The sequence below is a fragment of the Budorcas taxicolor genome, chromosome 5, assembly GCF_023091745.1.
Source record: "Budorcas taxicolor isolate Tak-1 chromosome 5, Takin1.1, whole genome shotgun sequence".
NCBI lineage: Eukaryota > Metazoa > Chordata > Mammalia > Artiodactyla > Bovidae > Budorcas > Budorcas taxicolor.
In genome coordinates, this window is record NC_068914.1 from 18844772 (window position 1) to 18864062 (window position 19291).

At 48.6% G+C, this 19291-nt stretch overlaps 1 protein-coding gene across 1 annotated transcript in view; it reads right to left on the reverse strand.

Annotated features, from left to right (window-relative positions):
* Positions 1-19291, reverse strand: part of ADAMTS14 (ADAM metallopeptidase with thrombospondin type 1 motif 14) — a 97248-nt gene that overhangs the window by 21524 nt on the left and 56433 nt on the right. The window contains exons 5-11 of the mRNA XM_052640147.1: positions 9308-9391; positions 8501-8648; positions 6425-6530; positions 4380-4523; positions 3625-3757; positions 1726-1839; positions 91-239 (exon numbers count right to left, since the gene is read on the reverse strand). Coding sequence (XP_052496107.1) covers positions 91-239; positions 1726-1839; positions 3625-3757; positions 4380-4523; positions 6425-6530; positions 8501-8648; positions 9308-9391 — 878 coding nt within the window. The remainder of the gene's footprint in view (positions 1-90; positions 240-1725; positions 1840-3624; positions 3758-4379; positions 4524-6424; positions 6531-8500; positions 8649-9307; positions 9392-19291) is intronic.

Here is a 19291-nt window from a genome sequence, read left to right on the forward strand (position 1 = left end):
GGGGACCTCTTCTTGGGCCCTGCCCCCCAGTGCCTCCCCCTCCAAGCCCCTCAGGCCCCTGTCCTGCCCACCTCAGCCAATTGCACTCACGTGGGATTGTCACAGCTCCGGCTACGGGATCGAACCCCGCCCCCACAGGACCGTGAACACGACCCGAACTTGGTCCAGGAGCTCCAGCCTCCATCCTGGCCATAAGTCTGCTCCGGCGACTTCCAGATGCAGTGACCTTTGAAGCACCACTGGGATGGAGCAGAGGGTGTGAGGTCACCCGGGAGCCACTGCCATAGAAAGTGCCCAACTGGGTATTGTGGGTGAGCCCAGAGAAAGGGATGCTAAGAGCACCAGCCTCGGGGTTACATGGAATCCAATGCCTACTGTGCGCTGAATGACCCTCAGCAAAGAATATCCCTCTCAGAGCCCAATCCTCAGCTGGACAATGGGGATAACAGCACTCGCCCCCAGGGCTGCCGTGAGCACTCACACACGGCCCTCCACTAACAGCAGGTGATATAACAATGATGACAGGAGCTGCAATTATTTGGTTAACCACCCCCAGAGGCACAAAGAGCTGATAAGGAAGAGAAGACATAATCTTCCCACACAATCTAGAGTTGGTCTTGGCTCTGGACCTCGAAATCACCATCTGGGACCCCAAGCAGGTATGTTCATAGGAGGGAAGCCAGCTACCCGGGAGGTCTAGCCACACAGTGGAGGGTGTATGCCTCAAGTTCAAAAAGCCCGGGTTTGAATTCCGACTTGGTCATTACTAGCTGTGTGTGGCTTTGGCAGAGCTTCACCTTGTTGAATCTCAGCGTACTTGCCTGGTAAATGGGACTGTTCTCAGAACTGAAGGCAACCACACTCACAAAGGCCTCAGCACAAGGCCAGGTGCAAAGGAGAGCTCAGTACAGGTTAACTCCCGTCCCTCTTCTTGTTGGGTCATAGGTAAGAAATACAGTAAAGCTGTCCAGGCCATTTGCAAGAGAGAACTCAGTGTTTCTCAGCCTCAGAGTCACTAGGGGAACTTTTAAAACTCCGGATGTCTCAGCTTCACCCCCAGACTGAGTCAGACTCTGTAGGGATAGAGATTTTTAAAAGAAGCTCCACCCATCTGTGAAGGGACAGACCATTTACAGATGCGAGTCTGCTGAGGGCCGAGGGTGAAAGGCAGAGGACAGGCTGGTGGGGGCAGCACCCTGCTTCTTCCCAGTGCCCTCATTTGCTTTGACAGGACTCCAAACTTCACAAGAAGCCTAGGAGAGGGATGTGCTTGGTTAGAGGATGGCCCAAGGTCACCACACAGAGCTGCGGGGAGAAGCAGGGCCAGCGAAAGAGCAGAGGTGGGGTTTCAGACGTCAGCTCAAGACTCTCAGACCTGGGGACCCCCTGAACAACTGCCCCCCCTGCTAATCAGCCTCTGTTTGACCTCCACAAGTTCCCTAATCAGCCTCAGCCTCACTCTCCTCATCTGTAAAATGGGAGTAAGCATGCCTGCTGATGCACTATGAGACAAGGCCAAACTTGGTCTCTGTAGAAGCCGAAGACTGTGGTCCCAGGGAGGAGAGGGGGTGTGTGTGAGTTCACGTGAGGGCTCCACATCCATCTGCCTGCACGCAAGGCTCACCCTTGTCCCACACTCCCACGCCGCCCTGGCCACCATGCATTCACATCCACACTGGGTGGAGGGACAGGTTCCCCTGGGGGCCGGCACCAGCCCACAGCTACCTTGCCTGGCGCACACTCAGTCCCGTCCAGCGGGGGCCCCTTCTTGGTCTTGCAGAAGTACGGGTTGTCGGGGTGGCTGCACCAGAGCTGCTTGCAGGCCTCGAAGGTCCTGAACTGCGCGGCAAGGGGGACAGGGTCACTGGGCTGGACTGGCCCTCCAGCTCTGGCAAGTGGTCCAGGGGAAGCAACAGTGACAGAGAGGGGCCAGGATGTGGATGGGCGCTGAGGCCAAACACTGCCAGGGAGGCAGGAGGGGCCCATCCAACCAGAGCCCCGCATGTCCACCAGCTCAACCCCACCCCAAGTGCCAGCGGCCTCCAGCAACCCCACCGAAAAGAAGGGCCAGCCACAGCCCACTGCTCTCCCCTCCAAGGCCTCCCTCCTTGCCTCGCAGAGGCCAGTCTGTCACCAAGCAGGGACCAGGGTTTGAGGCTGTGGGGAGGCTGAGTCTGCTGATGCCCCATGAGCTGTGTGCCTGTGGGGGGCTTGGAGGGAGCTGCCAGTCTAGCCCAGATCCTGCAGCATCCAGACAAGGTCAGGACTCCCATCTCCCTCTCATATAAGGTTGGGGTGGTGGTTTAGTCGCTAAGTCATGTCCAATTCTTGTGATCTCATGGACTATAGCCTGCCAGACTCCTTTGTCCACGGGATTTCCCAGGCAGGAATACTGGAGGAGGTTGCCATTTCCTCATATAAGGCTGGTAACCTTATATTTCACATTGTCTAGGGAAGCCTCAATGTCCTTTTCTCTATCATCCCCTGCCAGCCAGACTCATGTCCTACAAACACACCCTCTGGGCATTGAAACCCCATTTCCCAGATGCTTCTCCACCCTCAAAGCGGAGACCAGGTGTCCCAGGGTGGCCTGGGCCATGCACAAGATTGCCACACACAGGGCCTTCAGGTCCTGCAGAGCTGAGGAGGGGGCTGCGTTCCTGCATGCGGGAGGTATGACGTACTCAAGGCACCAAGGCCTGACCCCTTGGGACATCCCCCTTGCCCTGGGATGTCCCCTTCTCTGAGCCTCTGCCTGGGCCCTGCTCAGTGGCTGTTTGATTCTCCCCTGGGGGGCTCAACTGATTGCCAGGCTCCAGGCTCTCCCTGCCTTGTTCTGCAGGGGAGGACAGGGCTCTGCTCCCTTTAATCTATCATCTCAGGCACAGGGCAGAGGAGGGAGGGAGCATGCGACTGACCCCCTGGAGAGAGATCACGTGGGACAGAGGAGAACTTCACCAGGGTGGGAAGTCTGCCCCAAACATCCTGCCAAACATCCAGACAGCTGCTGCTGCTGCTGCTAAGTCGCTTCAGTCATGTCCAACTCTGTGCGACCCCATAGACGGCAGCCCACCAGGCTCCCCCATCCCTGGGATTCTCCAGGCAAGAACACTGGAGTGGGTTGCCACTTCCTTCTCTGATGCATGAAAGTGAAAAGTGAAAGTGAAGTCACTCAGTCGTGTCCGACTCTTCGCGACCCCATGGACTGCAGCCTAGCAGGCTCCTCTGTCCATGGGATTTTCCAGGCAAGAGTACTGGAGTGGGGTGCCATCGCCTTCTCCGCCAGACAGCAGAGGGTGGCAACTATTTCTCTACCAGCCCAGAGCTAGTATCTGATCTGACACACGGGCCACTTGGCAGATAAACGCCCCCAGTGACCAGCCTGGCCTGCCAGGACCCCATCGGTGCCCCACCCTGTCCCCATCCTTCCAGGCATTTTCTAGCCCCCGCACACACTGTCTCCCCACCCCTCCATGGGACTGGGTATGGTGGGGACATAGCAGAAGGTGGCAGGGCCTAGACCCTGGTCATCCTGTATCCCCCTACAGTGGCTCCGTGAATGACCAGCCTGGGACCCAGGAGGCTGGTCTGGCATCCTGGCTGGCAGAGGCCATGGGAACTCACCGCCGAGCAGGTGTGGTACCCGGTGCCAAAGTCAAAGCGACACTGCTCATCCATTGAGTAGTCAATGCCAGGCAGCTCCGGGGGCTGGGGCCAGGCAGGCGCAAAGGGATCGTCAAGGAGACAGTCGTAGGAGCTGCGGGCAGAGGCAGGGAGTGAGCCGGGTAGGGCAGGAAGGCCCCATCTCTCCCTTCACAGAGGAGGGTGCGGGAACCAAGCTAGGAAGGCCTGCAGGGATGCGCCTGCTGCTCTGTGCTGGTTGCTGCGCTCTCCAGGGAAAATGGACCACCCCACAGGTGCCCCTGCTTCCACTCACAACCATGTCTGGGCTCCGAGGCAAGGCCACCAGGACCAGCCTTAGGCATGCAGCTGGTGGCTTTCTTAGAGGGCCCATTCACCCACATTACAGAGTTCACGCCATGGCCCAGAATAAGAGCTGGCTCCCAGACAGCTTGAGGGCTCACTGCACTGAGAGACGAAGACAAATCAGCCCACCGTGTGGGACATACGCTGGGCCCCAGCCGATCGCTGCAGAGGTTAGTGACAGTATCTCTGCCGGCACCTACCCAACCCAAATCCACCCTGCGCCCATCCATGGCCTTGAGCTCCCAAATCCAACACTCATCCTGGGCCTCCACGTCCCCGGAGGCCCAGGAACTGACCAGCAAAGCCGGACTGGAGCGTGTGTCAGGGGCGGGATGGTGCTCTGAGGGGAGATGATGGGGGAGGCGCAGAGGCAGAGGGCGGAGGTGACCTACGGGAGGTAGCGGCTGAGCTCCAGCTTGCTGCAGCGAGACCAGTGGAAGCGGTGGAAGGCGGCCTGCACCAGGGGCGCCATGACACTGCCCAGGCTGGTCTCATCCGCACAGCCGTTGGCCTGGCCGTCGTGCTCCATGCCGAGCCTGGAGGTGGGGGAGCAGAGAGGGCAGTCCTGAGTCTCATCCAGGGAGCCCACCCCCGGGAAGACGAGCAGGTGGGCTGGAGACTGCCCTCACCAGGCTTCAGACTTTGCCTTTTGGCCTCAGTTTCCCCACTGTGCAGTGGGGAGAGCCACCCCACTGGATGGAAGCTGAGGTCCCACATTGCCCCTCAATCGGGCTGAGCTCATTCTGCCTTCCAGCCCCCTCCTCAAACCCTCCCTAATGTCCTCACGGTGTCTGAAACCAGCTCAAGCCCCACTCTGGCCCCGGGACACCCTTCCTGGCCACCCTGCCCAGGGGTGGTCTGCCCACAGCAGGGCCTCCTGCAACGTAGTTAACAACTTTCACACCATGCACTGTCTTCCCTCCAAACCTGGGGCCTCGTGCGCAAGGACCAGTTTCATTCTGTTCAGTATGACTTGGCTTACAGCGCCCTCTCTATGTACCAGCCTCTTTAGCTTCTTCAAGACCTGGCCTTACAGAGCTATGTGTGTGGTACCCACCTGCCATAAAGATAGTTTAAATGTAAATGTTTGCTCTTTATAGTTAGTGTGCATGCTAAGTCGTATCAGTCATGTCTGATTCTTTATGACCCCATGGACTGAAGCCCGCCAGGCTCCTCTGCCCAAAGGATGCTCCAGGCAAGAATACTGGAGTGGGTTGCTGTGCTTTCCTCCAGGGGATCTCCCCAACCCAGGGATCGAACCCGCCTCGCTTACATCTCCTGCACGGGCAGGTGCGTTCTTTACCACTAGCACCATCTGGGAAGCCCTTTAGAGTTAGTATGTAACACTGAAGCCCAAAGGTTCTACATTCTTACATGTTCCCAGACGTCTGCATCTGGCCTTGACCACTAGACAGACACGTGGGCCTCTAAGCTTGACCTTGTCTCTCCGTAGGCAGCGGCTCTGTGAGTGAGGAGTGCCCCCTGCATACAGGAAGACAAACTCCTGGCTCTAGAATAGGTGGAAGTATTGGCTGCCAGGGCAGGAAGGGCCCTCGGAGATTTCCCCAGTGCCAGCCTCTGTGCTGCAGCTGAGGAAATGAAGGCCCCAGAGAGGAGGTGCCACCCGCTCGGCGAAGGGCAGGGCTGGGGTGAAACCGCAGGGGTAGGCAGATGCGGAGAGGGGCACGGCTGACTGTGGGCAGCAGGCTTGCCCTCGCAGCTGGCACACTCCTTCCCATGTCCTTCCAGCTGCAAAAAATGGCCCTTTCTCTATGCCTTGGCTGGGAACAGGCAAGCTGGGGGCGCGTCCCTTAGCTCTGCCCTGTGGCCAGACAAGGCCAGGGGGCGTGACCGTGACAGCTGTGCGTCATCGCTGGACACTGGATGGTGGATTAATTGTTTTCTCCCAGCACATAGCGTCTTGCATGCTTTTGCGTCCCATTCTCCACAGAAGCCCTATTTCTAGAACAGGGCCTGGCACACAACAGGTGTTCAAGAAATACTGGTTGACTGAATGAATGAATACATTCTAAACTAAATCCAGGTCCGAGGATCACGTAAGCCAGCCACCAGCCTGGCCCGAGTCCTGGATCTACACGCACCTGTTTAAGATGGACTCTGGCCAGCCCTCCACACGTGAGCATCAGGGATGCCTGGACGGAGGGATAGAGGCCACCCAGAGAGCACAGTGCTGCCTCTGAGGGGACACTGCCACTGAGCTGCCAAAGGCAGGGCCCCGTCTGGTCTCCCACAGCCCTGGGATTTGGGGGCTGGGCCCAAGGCAGACCCAGAATTGCTCTCTGGGCCCCGGGGCTCCCTCCCTCTCAGGGCAGCTCCTCTGGAGCCTGGGATGGGACTCAGAACTAGGACAAAACCTCCCATTCCCACAGACCTCCTTGGAGCTCAAGGCACAGTCCACCCTCTCGGGGCCACTTACACGTGGCCGGTCTCATGGGCCACCACAAAGGCCGAGGAGAAACCGTCTTCGTGGTTGAGGGCACAGCTTCTCAGGGGGTGGCACATGCCGGTGACAGGTGCGTACCCTGCCGGGGATGGGGAGAGAGGGCAGAGAGAGGTCACACGCACGTGAGGCAGGACGCAATGAGGTCTGTGCTGAGCCAGCCACTGCAGGCACGTCTGGATCGGATCACTGCCAGAGGGTTCCAGGAGGAAGAAGGATTCTTGCAACGTCTTGCCCTGGATGTATGCAGCTGCAGTATGGCACCTGGGCCAAGCTGCCCCCGCATCCTTCCCTCCTGGCCTGCGGCTCCCTGCGCCTGTCAGCCCCTCCTCTAAACAAGGCAGCATGCCCAAGCCTGCACAGACCCAACTTCCAAGCAGCAGCCAGCCAGTCGGTCAGTTGACAAGCTCCACACATCTGTGCAGTGTGACAGCTGGCAGTGTGTTAGACACTATGGGGAGAACAGAGGAATCAGGTGCCAGCCCACACCCCCTTCCTACAGCACATCCACACCCGTGAGGGGCAGACACTTTCGCAGGCAGACCAGGGTCAGGAGGTTACTTAGGGGTGGGCCTGGAGGGCTGGAGTTCCAGGAGCTCAGAGGGATGTGTGGGGATGACTGGGAGTCCTCCAGGGAATGGGTGTAATGGAAGGGGTTGAGGGGACCAGGGAATGGCTTATGAGCGGCCTAGAGCTGGGGCTGGGGGAGAGGTGAGAGACTCTGGGGAGGTGGAGGTGGACACGTGGAGCGGAAGACATGGGCAGAGTGAAGACACGACTGTGCAGGCCTCAGGAGACACGGGCAGTGCAGGGGGCCAGCGCACCGTAGCCACGGTGAGGCCAGCACTGGCTGAGCGGCTCTGTGTGAGAGGCTTATGATCCAGGGGGCTTCGTGCCCGCCTCCCCAGCCCGTAATCGGCTGGGAGGGCAGCCTGGGCTGGGGAAGACCTCTGAAGAGGGGGCAATGGTAGAGAACGCTCCATACCTTGGGCTTTCAGCCAGCCAGGACCAGACAGCTATCCTCTGTCTTCAGAACTGCCAAAACCCTTTCCTGAGATGGTCCTGGGGGTATAGAGGTTTCTGGGGTCCTGTCTGTCCTGGAGGTCTGGATGTGCTCAACAGCACACACGAGTGCACACGTGTGGCTGTCGGTGTGCACATGTGTCTGGGCAGAAGTGCACATTTGTCTGTACATGTGTGTGTCAATCTGTGTGTGTACAAGCTCACCTTGGGGATTTCAGGGATTCAGACAAGCAGCCCTTTGGGTACAGGCTGACCCTCTTCTAGCGCCAGACCAGAAAACATTAAGAAGCCTTCAACTCGGTGCCTCGAGATCCAGTCTGAGTTTCAGCTCTGTCTCCTCTCTGCAGTGGGGCCTGGGCAAACCTTGTTGCCACTCTGGGCCTCGGTTTCCCCTTACAAAAAGCTAGGGGCGGGGGTGGTGATCCAAGCTTCCTGAGTTTGCAGAGGGCACTCAGCCACCTCCATCACAGATACTGCATGCATCCCACGGGCCTTTTAGCAGCCTGGTAACAGAGGACAGCAAATATACTCCTATTTCCTCCACTCCACAGTGGGGAGAGTTCTGGGGATGAGTAAGCTCAGCTCACTGGACTGCGGACTCATGGATCAGCAGAGAGAGCAGGGCCTTCCTTCCAGAAGCCCAAGCTGGCCCTGTTGCAGGTTCCCCATGGCCAGCTTCTGAAGATGGAAGGATACAGTGTGGGCAGGAGCACCTTGAAGGTCACTGAGACCCTCGAGCAGCCAGGTCCCAGGACGGTGAGCACAGGGCCAGAGCCTGATGCCCAGCCAACTGCAGTTTCAACCAAAGCAGCAGGGACCAGAGCAGGACCCCTTCACTCTCCCTGGTCCCTAAGAAACCACTGCAAAGCTTGCCTGCCACCTGTCCAGCCAGGTCCTGCTCCAAAGTCCCAAGGATCTTTTTGTTGAAATAAACCCCTCCAGTCCTCCTAGGATGGCCCCAGAGACAGCCTCGGCCCCTGCCCTGCAGCTGCACACACCTGGCCATGGCAAATACAGTACCTTGCATACCTGAGGGTCCGAAGTCCTGCCGAGTGAGGAAGACGACGTGATCGTGGTGCTCTGCGTGGCCAGGGTCCTGGCGCTGCTGAGAGTGGGCCCAGCGACACACCTGCTCCAGGCTGCGAGAGGGGTTCCCACGCTCGATCAGGCTCAGTGACTGTGGGGCCAGAGAGCAGGGTGGTTGGTCAGATCCCACAGACCACAACAGGCTCCCATCAGCAGGGGACACCGAGGCCCGACTGATAGCAGTGCCTTCCCCAGGGTCACTGATTCTGGCTGCCGCAGGCACATAGTCCCACCCTGCTTCAGGGAACGTTCCTGTGCCAAGCCCCGTGTCAGGACCCCTATCTGCTGAGAACTGATGGTCTCTAATCCCTTGACAGTCAGGTGCTGTTCTGAGCCTTTCCTCCCTACATTCATTGTCACTTAATTTTCACAGCAGCCTCTAGAGGAAAACTCTGTTTTTACTCCCATATGCGGGAGAACAAGCAACAGAGCCTGGGGCCCAACCCTTGCAGAGCTTATCTTGGTCACTGTCACCTCTCCAAGCTCCACTTTCCCCATCGATTCAAGGAGTGGGACCTCCAGGTATAGGGACCAAGGACTGTCCATTTATCTCACTGGAGGGAAATTGTAAGTCCCACTTATCAACCCCAGATGCCTCTGCCACTGAGACCTCATGGTCTCTGGGCTCTGATTCTGGAAATAAAATGTTTCCTAGACCCTGCTTCCCTTGCCCAACACCCTAGCCTGTCTGATGCTCTTGCCTCACACCCCATCTCCCTCCCAATTCTGCCTGCTGACAAAGAAGTTTACCTGTCGGTAGCCAACCATGATCAAGCGGACAAGGGCGATGTTTATGTGGACCCCCAGGGACTCATCGTGGTAAATCTCATCCACCTGCAAGAAGAGACGAGTGTATGGTGTTGGGAAAAGCCAGTGTTCGTTAAAGGCCCACTGAATGCCAGGTACCTGACATGTTATCCTACTTCATCCTGATCATGGCCTTATCCAGCAGGCATTTCCACCCTCAGATGAAGAAACTGAAGCAGAGGGAGGCAAGAGAAGCTGCCCAAGGACACACAGCTAATGACCTGCAGAGCTGGGATTCAAATCCTGGCTGGCTGTATTCTAACACTGAGCTCTCTCCATAAAGCCAAAGTGGGAAGTGACCTGTTCTCAAACCCAGCAACTCAGACTCTCATCTTTTTATATCTCTGAAGAGGCCTTTCAGAAATGCCACTTAGCTCAGGTCACTCATCCTCACAGCCTTGTTTACCTTTCCCGTGACCCCTGGCATCATCTGTTTGCTCTGTAATACCTGGGCACGCCTCTAGAGCAAATCCAGAGGGAAAGTGCTCCAGGGCCTTGGACCAGAAGCTTTAGCATCACTTGGAGCTCATTAAAAATGCAGTCTTGGGCCCACCTTCTGAATCAGAGTCAGAGCTGGAACGAGCTCCCCAGTGATTCTCAGGGGAATCACTGATTTTCAGGCATTGTCAAGTGTGAGAAGAGAAGCAGTGCATTGGATTACTCCCTTATCCCACAGGCTCAGGGACCTGTGGGGCAGTCCTGGCACAGTTCATCAAAGAACACAGCCCCCATCCACTCGCCTGTTCAGGAAGTCCTGGAACCATGTCCATGACAGATGGACACCACCTCTGCTTGTCCATCTTCAAGGACAGGCAGCTCACCCGCTCCTAAAGTTGTCCATCTCCTGAGTGGTCCCACTAGACTACTCCAGCTTTTTTGTTTTAAATAACTTTTATTCCTGGATATAAAATATTTCACTCTAAAAACTTTGAAAAGCAACTACCACACCCTAAAAAAAAAAGAAAAGCAAAAAGTCAGAGGTGATCAGAGATGGAATAGTAACGTGAAGGTCACCTCCTCCCATGTACATCAAAAATACATCTACATGTGGAACGATTCTCACAGAATATCTACCAAACGTTGGCAGAAGACTCCCAGCCTCTGAAGAGCAAGACAGTCTCATGGAACTGGGCAGGACAAAAAAGAAAGGAAAAGAAAAAAACTGAGGAAGGAAGCAGAACTGGACCTGTGCCCCCTGGAGGAAGCTATTAAGGAGGGAAGTTTCCTGCACCTGGGAAGTCCCCTCACCAGCAGGGAAGTCAGCTGGGACAGAGGGGAAGCTTTGGAGCCTTGGAAGAGAATGTAGCAACTGGTTTGAAGCAGCTAGAATGGAAAGAAACCTGTACATACGGTCAGTACCATCACTCTGCACTCCCCAGCCTGAGACACGTGGCCACCAGTGTGGACAGGGGCTGGGTGCAGAAGCTTAGGCTTCGGAGATCGGACCTGGGGAGGGGCCTGAGGTGGACTATGAGCAAAGGGGCTAGAGTTTGGTGTGAACCCATCTGAGGGTTTATGCAGAGGAGGCCTGGGCTGCCTTAGGGACCAAGTGCCACTGTATCGGCAGTGCACAAGAAGAGGGGCAACACTCACCATTATAGCCTTTTTCCCTACATGCGCTCTCAGATGGCAGGACATTACCTACAGGAGCTCCAGGCGTGCGTGTGAGCTGCCATTATTGCTCCCCTCCACTCCTAGACTTCAGGCACAGTCACATGCCTCTACCATCCTCCCCAACACCTTGCCCCAGGCTTCAGGAGCTGTCTCGAGCTACTGCTTTCATCTCCCAGGCTCCAGAGGTGGTCACAGACTCCCTCTGCTCCCATGGCGTGCTCCAGGGGTGCATGTGAGCTGCCACTGCCACAGAGAACCCCATGACCAGGCACCAACTGCTACATCTGCACATCCCCATCAAGGAGATAATGGCCAGCACACACTGAGGAAAGAGGCGACAGGCATCCCTACTAAAAACAACCCTTGCACCAAAAACAGTAAACCTACACAGGGATGTTCCCACATATAAACGCCCCTCTAAGACCACAGTAGATAACTGTTTCTCCTAAACTTGCAGAATAAGAGAAATATAAGCAAGATGAAGGCGCAGAAGAACCATTCCCAGCTAGACCAAGATAATTCCCCTGAAAGAACAAACAATAAACCAGATCTCTTGAGTCTAATAAACATTGATTTCAAAAAGGAGATACTGAATGAATTAAGAAAGGCTACTGACAGAAATTCAGAGTACTGTAAATAGGAACTAGAAACTACAGAGAGGAACCAAGAAAAATAAAGCTCATTTGCTGAGATGAAAGTGAACTAAAGGCAATGAATAGCAGAATAAATAATGCAGAATAACAAATAACTGAGCTAGAAGACAGAATGATGGAAATCACCCAACAAGGACAGTAGACAGAAAGCAAAATGAAAAAAAAAAAATGAAAGCAATATAAAACAACTATGAGATAAAATAAAACATGCCAACTGATACATAATTGGGATTCTAGAAGGGGAAGAAAGAGAAAAGGGGATTAAAAATGTGCTTGAAGAAATTATGGCTGAAAACCTGCAAACCAAAAGACAGAAACAGATATCCAGGTATAGGAAGCACAGAGGGTCCCAAACAAGGTAAACCCAAACATACCTATACAAAGATATAATAAAAGTGGAAAAAGTTAAAGAGGCTTCTAAATGTAGCAAGAGAAAAGCATAGAATTAATTACAAGGGAATCCCCACAAAGCTATCGCTTGATTTTTCTACAGAAATATTGCAGACCAGAAGGGAGAGACAAGATATATGCAAAGTCCTGAAAGGGAAAAAAATCTACAATCTATAATACTCTACCCAACAATATTATCATTTAGAATAGAAGAAGAGAGAAAAATTTTCTCAGATAAGCAAAAACTAAAAGAATATCGCAACACTAAACTTATTCCAAAGGAAATATTAATAAGTCTTCTCTAAATAGAAAAGAAGTAAGAATATACAGGAAAGATGGGACTTCCCTGGTGGTCCAGTGGCTAAGACTCCATGCTCCCAAAGCAGTGAACCTGGGTTCAATCCCTGGTCAGGGAACTAGATCCCATATGCTGCAACTAAGTCCCAGTGCAGCCAAATAAATAAGTAAATATTTCTTTTTTTAAAAAAAGAATATATAGGAAAGAGAAAATCACAATTGGAAAGCAAATCACCTAAATAAGACAGTACACAGATTTAAAAAAGAAAAAAATTTCTGTGGAAGCAATGATAACCACAATTAACAGCAAAAGGATGAACATGAAGATGTAAAAAAGGTCATCAAAATCATAAAATGTGGGGGAGGAGAGTTAGAAATGTTGATTTTTTTCATTTCTTAGAATGTGTTTAAGCCTATAAGACTAGCAGTCTAAGGCAAGTAGACACAGGATGGAGTTGAAGAAAAGGGTAACCACAAATCAAAAACATGCAATAGATTCACAAAAACTAAAAGGAAGAGAACATAAGTATAATACAAAAGAAAATCAACAACCCACAAAAGGAAAAACAAACAAACAAAGGCATAGACAAGAAATATAAAATCAACAGGAAAACAAGACTTAAATGGCAATAAATACATATCTATTAATTCAAATGTCAATGGACTAAATGCTCCAGTCAAAAAATACAGACTGACAGACTGGATAAAAAAAACAAGCGCTACAATATGCTGCCCACAAGAGACCTCACTCAGGGTAAAGGACACACATAGATTGAAAGTGAAGGGATAGAAAAATGTATTTTTTGCAAACAGAAAATAAAAGAAAATGGGGGTCACAATAGTCATATCATACAAAATAGACTCTAAAGCACAGACTATAAAGAAGGGCAGTATATAACGATAAAAGGATCAATACAAGGAGAGGATCTTACACTTGTCAACATATACGCACTTAACACCCAAGCTCCTAAATGTGTAAAGCAAATAGTAACAGACCTAAATGGCCAAATGTGTGAAACAAATACTAACAGGCATAAATGGAGAAAAAAAGACAAGAATACAAAAACGGTAGGAGACTCTAACACCCCATTCACATCAATGGACAGATCTTCCAGACAAAAAATCAGTAAGACAGCACATATCCTAAATGATACAATAAAACACACTTAATGGATATTTTCAGGATATTACATTCCAAAAAAAGCACAGAATACAGATTCTTTTCAAGTGCATATGAAACATTCTCTAGGACTGACCACATAAAAGGACACAAAGCAAGCCTCAACAAATTTAAGGATATAGAAGTTATCTCAGGCATCTCTTCTGACCACAATGGCATGAAACTAGAAATCAATCACAGAAAAAAAAAAAAGTGAGGAAAAAACAATTACATGGAGACTAAACAATACGCTACTAAAAAAACAATGGGTCAACAATGAAGTCAAGGAGAAAAGTTTAAAATATCTTGAGACAAAGAACAATGAAAACACAACCACACAAAATCTGTGGTATGCAGCGAAAGCAGTTCTAGATGGAAGTTCATAGTGATATAAGCTTTCCTCAAAAAAACGAGAAAAACCTCAAATAAACAAGCTAATCTACCACTTATAAGAATTAGAAAAAGAAGAACAAACGAAACCTAAAGTCAGGAGAAAGGAGGAGTAATAAAGGTCAGAGGGGAAACAGAGAGAAAGGAAAACAATCAAACCAAGAGGCAGTTCTTTGAAAGGATAAACAAGATTGACAAACCTCTGACCAGGCTCATCAAGAAGAAAAGAGAGAACTCAAATAAACAAAAAAGAAATGAAACAGGAAACTAACGATCAATATTGCAGAAACACACAAAAAGCCATATGAGAATACTGTAAACAATTATATGTCAACAAATTCAATAACCCAGAAGAAATGGACAAGTATCTAGAAACATACAGCCCACCAAAATTGAATCAAGAAGAAATACATAATTTTAAAAGACCAATCACTAGAGGTGAAACAGAATTTTAAAACTCTCTACAAACAAAAGTCCAGGACCAGATGGCTTCAAGGCAAATTATACCAAACATTCAAAGAAGAATCTATACTGATCCTTCTCAAACTCTTCCCAAAAAGTTGAGGAGGAGAGAAAACTCCCAAAGACATTCTATGAAGCAACCACCACTATGATATCAAAACCACAAAAGACACCACCACAAAATTAAATTATGGGCTGGTATCATTGATGAATATAGATGCAAAAATTCTCAACAAAATATTAATATGCTGAATCCAGCAACATATAAAAAATCATATACTACAAGCAAGCAGGATTCATCATTCCAAGTTCACAAGGATAGTTCCATACATACATATTAATCAATGTGTTACACCACTTAAACAATAGACAAAAACCACATGATCATCTCAATAAATACAGAAAAAGCACTAGACAAACCACTCATGATAAACATCCTTACCAAAGTGGGTACAGAGGGAATCTCTCTCTACACAGAAAAAACTATTTATGATGAACCCACAGTGAAAAGCTGATACTCTTGCCACTAAAATTTGGAACAAGATAAGGATGCCCACTCTCACCTCTTCCACTCAACATAGTGTTAGAAGTCCTACCCACACTTATAAGAAAAGAAAAATAAATAAAAGATATCCAAATTGGAAGGCAAGAGGTAAAACTGTCATTACATGCAGATGACATGATTCTATATACTCTAAAGACTCCACACAAAAGCTACTAAAACTGATAACTGAATTCAGTAAGGTAGCAAGATACACGATTAACATACAGAAACTGGCTGCATTTCTTTACATTAATAATTAAATATCAGAAAGGGAATGTAAAAAAAACCAATAACTTTCAAAATCACACCCCCCAAAATAAAATACTTAGGAATAAATCTGACCAAGGAGGTGAAATAATTACATGCTGAGAACTCTAAATCATTAACAAAGGAAACTGAAGATGATTCAAGGAAATGGGAACATACAAAATGCTCTTGGATTGAAATAATTAATATTGTTAAAATGGCCACACTACCCAATGCAAACTACAGATTCCATGCAATCCTTATTAAACTACCTATGACATTTTTCATAGAACTAGAACAAATAATCCAAATTAAACTTACATGGAACCATAAAAGACCCAGAATTGCCAAAGTAATCCTAAAGATAAAGAGCAAAACAGGAGACAAAACCCTCCCAGACATCAGATAATACTATAGATCTATAGTAATCAAAACAGCATGGTATTAGCACAAAAAAGACACACAGATCAGTGAAACAGAATCGAGATCCCAGAAACAAACCCACATACCTACTGTCACTTAATATTGAACAAAGGAGGGTCCTAATCAAGCTTACAAGCTTTTGCACAGCAAAGTATACTATTAAAAAAAGAAAAGAAAAGACAACCTACAGAATAGGAGAAAATATTTGTAAACAATGAGATTGACAAAGGCTTAATTTTCAAAATATACAAACAACTTATACAACTCAACAAAAAAAAAAACTGTTTAAAAAAAATGGGCAGAAGACCTAAACAGACATTTCTCCAAAGAAAAAATACAAATAACACACACATGAAAAGATGCTCAACACTGCTAATTATTAGAGAAATGCAAATCAAAACTACAACGAGGTACCACCTCACAATAGTCAGAATGCCCATCAATAAAAAGTCTACAAATAACAAATGGTGGAGAGGATGTGGTGAAAAGGGGACCCTCCTACACTGTTGGTTGGAATGTAAGTTGGTACAGCCACTATGAAAACAGCATGGAGGTCTTTCAGAAAACTAAAAATAGAATGACCACATGATACAGCAATCATTTCGCTCCTGGGCATATATCTGGACAAAACTATAATCCAAAAGATACATGCACCACACTATGTCCATAGCAACACTAATCACAATAGCCAAGACATGGAAACAATCTAAATGTCCATCAACAGATGAATGGATAAAGAAGATGTGGTACACACACACACACACACACACACACACGCACGCACGCACACACACACAATGGAATACTACTCAGCCATTAAAAATGAAATAATGCCATGTGCAGCAACATGGATGGATCTGGAGATTATCATTTTAAATTGTCAGACAATGACAAATACCATATGATATCACTTACATGTGGAGTCTAAAATATAACACAAATGAACTAATCTGTGAAACAGAAACAGACTCAGACACTTAGAGAACTGGTAGGTTGGTGTTAGTAGATATAGTTCAGTTCAGTTCAGTTCAGTCGCTCAGTCGTGTCTGACTCTTTGCAAACCCATGAATCGCAGCACGCTATGCCTCCCTGTCCATCATCAACCCCTGGAGTTCACTCAGACTCACGTCCATTGAGTCCGTGATGCCATCCAGCCATCTCATCCTCGGTCGTCCCCTTCTCCTCCTGCCCCCAATCCCTCCCAGCATCAGAGTCTTTTCCAATGAGTCAACTCTTCGCATGAGGTGGCCGAAGTATTGGAGTTTCAGCTTCAGCATCATTCCTTCCAAAGAAATCCCAGGGCTGATCTCCTTCAGAATGGACTGGTTGGACCTCCTTGCAGTCCAAGGGACTCTCAAGAGTCTTCTCCAACACCACAGTTCAAAAGCATCAATTCTTTGGCGCTCAGCCTTCTTCACAGTCCAACTCTCACATCCACACATGACCACTGGAAAAACCATAGCCTTGACGAGACGGACCTTAGTCGGCAAAGTAATGTCTCTGCTTTTGAATATGCTATCTAGGTTGGTCATAACTTTTCTTTCAAGGAGTAAGCGTCTTTTAATTTCATGGCTGCAGTCACCATCTGCTGTGATTTTGGAGCCCCAAAAAATAAAGTCTGACACTGTTTCCACTGTTTCCCCATCTATTTCCCATGAAGTGATGGGACCGGATGCCATGATCTTCGTTTTCTGAATGTTGAGCTTTAAGCCAACTTTTTCACTCTCCTCTTTCACTTTCATCAAGAGGCTTTTTAGTTCCTCTTCACTTTTTGCCATAAGGGTGGTGTCATCTGCATATCTGAGGTTATTGATATTTCTCCCGGCAATCTTGAGTCCAGCTTGTGTTTCTTCCAGTCCAGCGTTTCTCATGATGTACTCTGCATATAAGTTAAATATACAGCCTTGATGTACTCCTTTTCCTATTTGGAACCAGTCTGTTGTTCCATGTCCAGCTCTAACTGTTGCTTCCTGACCTGCATACAGATTTCTCAAGAGGCAGGTCAGGTGGTCTGGTATTCCCATCTCTTGAAGAATTTTCCAGTTTATTGTGATCCACACAGTCAAAGGCTTTGGCATAGTCAATAAAGCAGAAATAGATGTTTTCCTGGAATTCTCTTGGTTTTTCCATGATCCAGCAGATGTTGGCAATTAGATCTCTGGTTCCTCTGCCTTTTCTAAAACCAGCTTGAACATCAGGAAGTTCATGGTTCACGTATTGCTGAAGCCTGGCTTGGAGAATTTTGAGCATTACTTTACTAGCAAGTGAGATGAGTGCAATTGTGCGGTAGTTTGAGCATTCTTTTGCATTGCCTTTCTTTTTTTTTTTTTTAAGTTTTTTATTTTTTTAATTTTAAAATCTTTAATTCTTACATGTGTTCCCAAATGTGAACCCCCCTCCCACCTCCCTCCCCATAACATCTCTGTGGGTCATCCCCATGCACCAGCCCCAAGCATGCTGTATCCTGCGTCAGACAGACTAGCGATTCAATTCTTACATGATAGTATACATGATAGAATGCCATTCTCCCATATCATCCCACCCTCTCCCTCTCCCTCTGAGTCCAAAAGTCCGTTATACACAGCTGCGTCTTTTTTCCTGTCTTGCATACAGGGTCGTCATTGCCATCTTTCTAAATTCCATATATATGTGTTAGTATACTGTATTGGTGTTTTTCTTTCTGGCTTACTTCACTCTGTATAATTGGCTCCAGTTTCATCCATCTTATCAGAACTGAATCAAATGAATTCTTTTTAACGGCTGAGTAATACTCCATTGTGTATATGTACCACAGCTTTCTTATCCATTCATCTGCTGATGGACATCTAGGTTGTTTCCATGTCCTGGCTATTATAAACAGTGCTGCGATGAACACTGGGGTACATGTGTCTCTTTCAGTTCTGGTTTCCTCGGTGTGTATGCCCAGCAGTGGGATTGCTGGGTCATAAGGGAGTTCTATTTGCAATTTTTTAAGGAATCTCCACACTGTTCTCCATAGTGGCTGTACTAGTTTGCATTCCCACCAACAGTGTAGGAGGGTTCCCTTTTCTCCACACCCTCTCCAGCATTTATTGCTTGCAGATTTTTGGATCGCAGCCATTCTGACTGGTGTGAAGTGGTACCTCATTGTGGTTTTGATTTGCATTTCTCTGATAATGAGTGATGTTGAGCATCTTTTCATGTGTTTGTTAGCCATCCGTATGTCTTCTTTGGAGAAATGTCTATTTAGTTCTTTGGCCCATTTTTTGATTGGGTCGTTTATTTTTCTGGAATTGAGCTGCATAAGTTGCTTGTATATTTTTGAGATTAGTTGTTTGTCAGTTGCTTCATTTGCTATTATTTTCTCCCATTCAGAAGGCTGTCTTTTCACCTTGCTTATATTTTCCTTTGTTGTGCAGAAGCTTTTAATTTTAATTAGATCCCATTTGTTTATTTTTGCTTTTATTTCCAGAATTCTGGGAGGTGGATCATAGAGGATCCTGCTGTGATTTATGTCGGATAGTGTTTTGCCTATGTTCTCCTCTAGGAGTTTTATAGTTTCTGGTCTTACGTTTAGATCTTTAATCCATTTTGAGTTTATTTTTGTGTGCGGTGTTAGAAAGTGATCTAGTTTCATTCTTTTACAAGTGGTTGACCAGTTTTCCCAGCACCACTTGTTAAAGAGATTGTCTTTACTCCATTGTATATTCTTGCCTCCTTTGTCAAAGATAAGGTGTCCATATGTGTGTGGATTTATCTCTGGGCTTTCT